A 7720-nucleotide genomic window follows, 5' to 3' on the forward strand; every position below is an offset into this window, starting at 1 on the left:
TGCAGGTCAGACATGGGTACTGGGTACTTCACCACCTCCTCCGTGCAGCCTCCATTGCAGGGCTTCTGGCCCTTGGCTCCTGGCAACCTTCCCTCGGATTCTGAGGTCAAGGCCACTCGTCCGCCCAGCCAGGTGCCTCCTCTCCCCGCAGAGCTCACAGAAGGCCGACTCGGGGAGGAGGGGTCACTACCTCGGTCAGTCTGCAGTTTCTTCAAGACGGGCCCTCTCTGGGATTTTACTTTTGCAATACGCCCTCCTCTCCTTCCACCACCAGCCCCACACCCCCTCTTCCTTCCACTTAGGGGCAGCCCTGGTGAGGCAGGGGCACCCTCAGGCTGGAAGAGCACCCAAACCCCCAGCCTCTAGGCCTCCACCTGGGCCCAGCGCGCAGAAAAGAGCTTGGCGAGGAAACGGCTGTGGGGAGAACTCGGCTCAGGCACCACCCACTGTGTCAGGAAAGATGCTTCCAGCTGCGATAGAGCCTAAGGAAGGCCGCTTAACAACACGGAACAGGAAGTCCAGTAGCTAAGTGTCTCTCGCCATCCCACCGGGCAGGCTCCAGGCGCCGCTCAGGCCTTTGCCTCAGCCCCTGGCCCTCCCATCACGAGCTAGCTCCCCTCCAGCACAGGTGGACCCAAAGGGAGGAACGAAGCCTGTCTTGGGCCTGGTTAAACCTGAGGTTCACTTTCCCAGGAGCCAGCAGCACATGCTGCTCCCAGACTCTTGGACAGAACTAGGTCATTGTCTCATTCCTAACCCAAAGCCACTGGGAAGGTGAGGCCAGACCTGCCTCCCAAAGCCTAGAGGGGCTCCCTGCCTCCAGGGCCAAAGGCGTCAGGAACAACAGCTTTGTTCCCGAGGATGAAGGAGGAATGAAGGAGGGCAGCCAGCGAGAACGGGCCTCCTGCCCCGGAGCCTCGGCTGCCCCAGCCCAGCAGCTCCGTCTGCGTCTGCGTGGTGCAGGGCGTGCCACAGGGACCCAGGTAGCAATGTTTGGGGGAGGGGGCTCAGGTGTCGAAATCTGTGTCTGCTGTTAAACACATTCAGCTAACCGAAGAAATAAATAGTTATGTCAAATCATACATTTTGAAACTTGGTCTTAAAGGTCACATGAGCCCTGGCCAGTTGGTTGGAGCATCATCCCATGTACCAAAGGGTGGTGGGTTTGATTCCCTGTCGGGGCATATACCTAGGTTATGGGTTCGATCCCCAGTTGGGGCGCTTGTGGGAGGCATCCGATCAATGTTTTTTGTTTTTTCTTTTTCTCTCTCTCTCCTCCCTTCCTTTCTAAAACAATCAATACAAACTTTTTTTAGGGGGTAAAGGTTTCAGAAAAAGCCTGGGAGAAAAGCTAACATTTGGCATCATTCAACCTCTTACATAATTTAGTAAATTCAGAATTAGTGAAAGCCCACAATGGCCAAATTTTAGAAGCCGGGCTTCTTGGCGCAGCCCTCGGGGCATACTTTAAGAACCACCAATCCAGTCAAACCCTCTCACTTATTTTCTGCAAGTTTCTGAGGCTCACAAATACCTTTGTGTTTCTCCAAGGTCACCAGTTAATTATTGTCATAGCAACTCCCTCCCCAAGAATAATAGTGATTTCCCACATCACATGTCCAGAGACGCGTCGGGAATAAAGGAAGGTCCCATGTGACTCGGGTCTGAGCTTAGTGTTCCTGGCCAGAGTCCAAACCTGCCCCAGACTCGAAAGCTTTCTAATCCCCGATATTCCAAAATGTGGGAGCTGAGAACTCCTCTCAGAGGGTGTTTCTGCTGTTGATTTAGAGACACATCTCTCTCTCACCTGCACACTGCCACCTCCAGACACCACTCCCCAGACCCCGCAGCCCGAGGTCCAGGTGGGCCTGTCTCTGAGCTGCCCAGGACGGAAGAGCCCAGGCTGGCTCCTGGGCCGGCTCCCTCCTCCCAGCCAGAAGCAGCTGATTGCCAGCTCCAGGCTGCCTGCCTCCAGCCCAGCCCTAATCGGCCTGATCTCAGGCTGCCACTGGGGCCATGTCAGCCGCTGAAAGCAGTGGGGACATTTTTCCAAGGTAATGATTAAGCCGAGTGCCTGGCAAAGGCACAGGCAGCCGGCAGGAAAGTGAGTCCATTCACACCTCGACCAGGCTGCAGTGGCTGGGACTGGTTTGGGTCAGCAGGGCCCCAGGGCACAAGGGCCCCAAGCTGGCAGCCACAGCCTCCCTGGACACGGGACGTCTGAGAGCATCCCGGGCCAGAGCCGTTGCTGCCCGCCCTGCTGGGCCGCTGCCCTTGCCCCGGCACCATGAAGCTGCAGGTGTTCTGGACGGGGCTGGAATACACCTGCCGGCTCCTGGGCATCACCACCGCTGCAGGTAGGACCCCACCTCCCTGCTGTAGTCCTCTGCGTGCTGGGCAGAGCAGATGGGCTGGCCCAACCGTGGAAGCCAGCTGGCTGGGGATGGACAGACGCATCTGACCACACTTTCTTCCCCAAGACCCCCAGGAACAGTGCTCTACGGGGCACAGTGGGTGCAGGGGGTCAGCTGGGGACTGGGAACCAAAGGTCCTTGGGAGCCCTCAGCCTCCTCATCTTGGAAATGAGTGGAGGGTCGGCCCCACCTCCCGTGGGGCTGCTTCGAGGGGGCGGTGGCTGAAGGTGAAGGTGTAAAAGGCTGATGCCTCGCTGTAGAGTTAGCAGAGCACATCTGGCTTTATTCACACCACGGGCCCCTGTCATGGAGAGAGAATTCCCAGCTGAGCTGGAGGGCTGGTCACGGAGACCTCGGGCTTCCCTGATGCTCTGCAGGGCTGGGGGGGAAGTGGTTCCTGGGCTGGCTCCTCTCCCTCACCCGCCTAATCCTGGGGCTGCTTGACTTGCGGGAGGAGAGACAGAGCAGAACCAGTGGGACCAAGGCCCTGAGTGCTGCCTTCTCACTTCCCTAGGGCAAACCCTGCCCTAGCCCAGGCCCCCCACAGGGCCAGGATCTGTGTCGGGAAAGTGAGCGGCAGTGTTCTGAGCTCTGAGCACTGGGCCTCACTGTCCCTGGGGACAAGGAGGAGACGCCCACAGCTCAGCGAGTCCTTCTCCATCACTGGACCAAATCCTGTGCATGGATCTCGGTGGATGGGGAATGTCCCCCAGCTCAGACTCAAACAGTGCTGCTTCTGGCCTCAGCCTGCCACCTGCCACCGGGTGACCTGGGAGAGCCATCGGGGCCCTCTGGGACCAAGCTTTCTGGTCTGTGCAATGGAGGTAACCGGCCCTGCTGGCCAGGTTTTTGAAGGATCAACGATGCATGAACTGATCAGATAGCTGGACTGGGGATAAAGCCTCTTGGGAGAAGCCATGACATACTTCAGAGCTCAGGGGACCCAGGTCACTCCCAGGCACCGGGCCAGGCTCACTGGTGGACTGGCCAGTGGGGTCTGCAGCATGGAGGCCCTGAGTTAGCAAAGAACCTGCCGTTTGAGGTGACCTAATTCCACAACTCCTGACATAAGATGAGCTCAAATAGGGGCATGACCCTACCCAAGGTCACGTTGCAGGTCAGAGGGACAGCCGGCCTGGAGTCCTGGTCCCTCAACTCTCAAAAAGGCTGGGACTCTTGCCCAAGAGCTCTCTGCCTTACAGGGTAGGAAGCCCGCCCCGCAGACACCAGGAAGGTCTGGACCTGCTCTGCTGAGACCCGAGATGAGCTGGCGGGGAGCCAGCTCCAGACACTGTCAGGGCCACCTGTCCCCTGCACTCTGGGAATGACTGCCCAGACCCCCAACTGCCCACCCAGGGAGGGGCAGGGAACCCTACATAGGTTCCCATGTCTGGGTTCAAGGTCTGTTCTACAACTTGATCTGGACTCCGCCCTGCCTCCTGTAAGCCCCGTTCCCTGAAGCGGAAGCACAGCCCTTCCGCTTGCAGATGTCTCAGGGATGGTCCCGGCCACACCTGCCCAGAGCCCGGCCCGCCTCCTTCTAGAATCTGTTTTGACCTGTATCTACCCTAATGGACTAGCTAGAGACGTTTAAATCCGCTTTATCTCAGCCAGAGGAAGGGTCTGCAGCCATGGCGCACACCACTGCTCCTCTGGCCACATCCCTTCCTCCGCACAGAGGGCGCTGCTAACGCTGAGGGCGGGCCTCCGCTTGGTTTTGAAAAGGATCCAGGCTGAAAGTAGGCCACAGATTGCCTTTTACTGGCCAGGCTTCTCGGTCACTTTAGTGGGGCTTTCTAAAGTGCAGGAGACGGGGAAGCTAGAGAGAGGACTTCGTGCTCTTGGGCGTACCTCCCATTTCCTGGCAGTATCGGGGAACTCCTGGCCTGTTTCCAGTGTATTAGGTTTGCACGTTCTTTATTGCCTTCGGCCTCCTTTTTGGTGAAATTCCCTTTGAGAAGCCCAGGCCTCGTGTGCAGGGGCATCGCTGCTGGAGAGGAAATAGGCTTCAGACAGAGGCGCTCAGTTTGCAGAAACTTCGGGAGACCCTGGCCCCTCTGTGGGGAGGAGTGTGGTTCCCCAGAAGCTGGGAAAAGCATGTGACCCAAGGCCACCCAGTCAGTCACCTGCAGGGACCAGGCAGCACTACCAACTGGCCTGGCCCCTGGGCCTCCCTCCCTCTGCAGACAGGACCCGTGACTGTCAGAGGCTCCGAAGGCACAGGCCCCGGGGTCTCCCCCCAGGACAAGGCCCAGCAGCTTGGCCACGGCGTGCCTGCACAGCTGCCCAGGGGCTGGTCGAGCTCACCTCTCCCTCTCCACCCAGGCCCCTGTGGATGAAGCTTCGTTAGCATGCCCAGTGGTCCCCAGGCCATGCTGCCCCACCCCATGGCCAGCCCCTTACCACCAAATAGGAGGAGACAGGCCATGGGCAGACTGTGCCCAGCCAGATGTGTTTCGAAAACCAGAAAATTCTCTTCCTTTGAATCAATCATAAGGTTTCCAGGTCAGCACAAACCCACACCTCCCCACTAGTCTCACACTTAGCTGGCTGCATGCTTTTGTGTAACCTCCTTGGCGGGGAAGGTGGGGAGTGTGTCGGTGTGTTTGTGCATGCGCGTCCATGTGTGACCTCTCGGTGCCTGTTATGGAGATGTGGCCTCAGCAGCCACCAGAGAAGCACACCAATGGGACCTGCACACGGACTGGGAGCCCTCGCACTCCCTGCGCAGGTGCCCACATCTGCCTGCTGCCCCAGAGCTGCCCCGCCAGGTGTGCCTGGGAGAAGAGCTCCAGGGGCCTTACCTTGTGCAGTTCTCACTGCAGACCAACCGTCAGGAGGGGCCTGGGAGAGGGGTTGTAACTGAGGTGGGGGCACCGCAGCCCAGGGCGTTCCTCCCCCACACAGTGGGCGTGGGCTGGGCCCCATTCCTGCTCTGGGGAGGAGGGATTGGTTTCCCTGTGAACTTTGCAGTCCTTCCCCGCCCCGCCCCACCTCCGAGGGTGACTCCCATGAATTTCCTCACCGCTCCTGAGCCCTGCCCCAGCCCTGCCAGAAACGGGATGGGAAGAGTTCCCTGTGCCGGGTAGATGTTGCACCTTGAGGGTCCTAGACTTGAGTGGAGTGTGGAGGGAAGAGGGGAGACTAATTTCCCTAGGCCCTGACCACTGGGGAAAGTCTCCCCAAAAGAGGAGCTGCCTAGAAGATGTATTTGGTGAGGCCGCCTAACACTCCTCAGAGCAAAGGGCTCGAGCCTGAGGCTCCTCCCTGCAACACTCAAGGGCAGTTTTTCCTCTTCCAGCCTTCAGCTCTGGGAGTCAGAGCTGGCAATGGACATTACTATGTGGGTATTCACTGTGAGCCGGAATCTGATGCATGATTTAAATGTAGTGTCTCGTTTTATACTCATAACTACCCTTTGGAGCACTGTGATGCTCATCCTCAGCCTCATCCTGTGCAGGGGAAACTGAGGCCGAGTGCAAAAAAAAGCATTTGCTCTGGTCCTCACAACCAGAAAGCAGGGAGGCAAGATGTGAACGGATGGTGGTCCACTCCTGAGGCCCCACTCTTGATCAGCGTGCCCTCCGCCTAAGTCTTTCCATATCTTGGGTATCCCAGGATGCAGGATGCAAAACACACAGAGGGTACCAATGAGGCCTGACTAAAGCCACCCATCATCTACCCTAGATCCCCACCCCCAGTCAGCCCTGTCAGGCAGGTGGATCATGGTGAGGGTGGACAGTTACAGTGACGTATAGTCAAGAATGACCAACACTTCAGAAACATAAAGACACTGATGTTTGACACGCCGCTCATGCTCTCTGGATGGTTACGTGCTTTGACCACTCTCAGACCCTCTCCTGGACCTCATCCAAATCTGCGCAGGTTTCCAGAGACAACTGTCACAGCAGGCCCTTCCATTGACGGGCCCAGAGCTGCATGACAACAACGTGCCAGAAAGTCTTCATCTTGCTGAAGCCCCACCTGCGTCCGTGACGGCCAATCTGGGATCGCTCAGGGGTTTGTTTTATTCTAGGCTTTGACCCATTAACCTCTCCTCCACACCAAGGACAGAGCCAGATTTCCAGCAGCGCCCTCCTGCCACACTCCATTTGAAATGGTGACTTATTAATGTAGACTAGGACGACAGCAGCACTTAAACCCAGATGTTCTCATTATTTTTTAAAGGGCACAGCAAATGCATAGTTTGACCTCAGCCCTTTTCAAAGCCTTCAGAAACAAACTAATGCTTCTGAGGCAACCATCCCGGGTTCTCCATGCTAATTTCCACCCTTGTGAAATGTTATCCCCGCGACCACTTCCTGCCACGGAAGGAAGCTTCCTGCACCCAGCACACCCACAGGTGGGTTTATTAGCCACATTGTTTTCAGATCCTCCACGCGGATGTTGGCTGGTTCTTTTCCAATCTGATTGTTTCAACAAGTAAATGAAATGTCCCTACCTCTGCTCCACCTGAAAGATAATGCGATTTGGCTTAAGCATTTCTTTATTTCATTATACTCATGCCCTTTGTCTTAGATTTAGAAACCTAGAACTCCACTTAAGATTCATTTATTCAGCAAACATTTGCAGAATTCCCACCGTGCGCCATGTAGACACACATATTAGAATGGCACGACCTCCCTCCCGAGAAGCATGTGGTGACCAAGGAGACAAGCTAGAAAACGCATGCCCTGGCATTAAGCACTGCAGCCCCGGGTTTGGGAGGGTGAAGCATGTCCTTCTCTACCCGTGACTAGGTGTGTGCCTTCAGGCATGTTACCTAGCACTTTAATGATGATGGAAGGAGACTTGAACACATGATACAACATGCAGATGATGTATTATAGAATTGTACACCTGAAACCTGTATAACTGTTATTAACCAATGTCACCCCAACAAATTAAACTTAAAAATCAGTTTTCTCATCTATGAAATGGGGATAACAAATGCAACTATCCTTTCGGGTTGTGAGCATTCAATGAAACAATGACTAAACCAGGGAAAGGCCTGGCACACAGGTTCTCACGCAGTGCTGGTTAACAGTGCTGGTTAATTTTAGAGGCATTTGCAGAACACAGGGGCTGTGCAGCATGGGTGACGGGCTCTTCCTGCAGTATGGGAAAAAAGGGAGATCAGAGGAAAAGAACAGGCAACATATGACCCTTGAAGCTGGAGAGGGAGAACGGGGCTAGACTGTGAGAGATCTGATGCTGAGTAACATTTTCCTTCACATTTTGAGCTTGGGTTATTAAGATCAGTCGCTCAAGAACTTGGTTATTTCATATATATATATATATATATA

The 7720-nt window shown here is 55.7% G+C and overlaps 1 protein-coding gene across 1 annotated transcript in view; it reads left to right on the forward strand.

The window, feature by feature from the left end:
• Window positions 1-2287: 2287 nt before the first annotated feature.
• TMEM72 (transmembrane protein 72) overlaps window positions 2288-7720 on the forward strand; it is a 26245-nt gene continuing 20812 nt past the window's right edge. Inside the window, exon 1 of the mRNA XM_023761287.1 lies at window positions 2288-2357. Within this exon, the coding sequence (XP_023617055.1) occupies window positions 2288-2357 (70 nt within the window). The remainder of the gene's footprint in view (window positions 2358-7720) is intronic.

Source organism: Myotis lucifugus, unplaced genomic scaffold (assembly GCF_000147115.1).
Source record: "Myotis lucifugus unplaced genomic scaffold, Myoluc2.0 scaffold_206, whole genome shotgun sequence".
Taxonomy (NCBI): Eukaryota; Metazoa; Chordata; class Mammalia; order Chiroptera; family Vespertilionidae; genus Myotis; species Myotis lucifugus.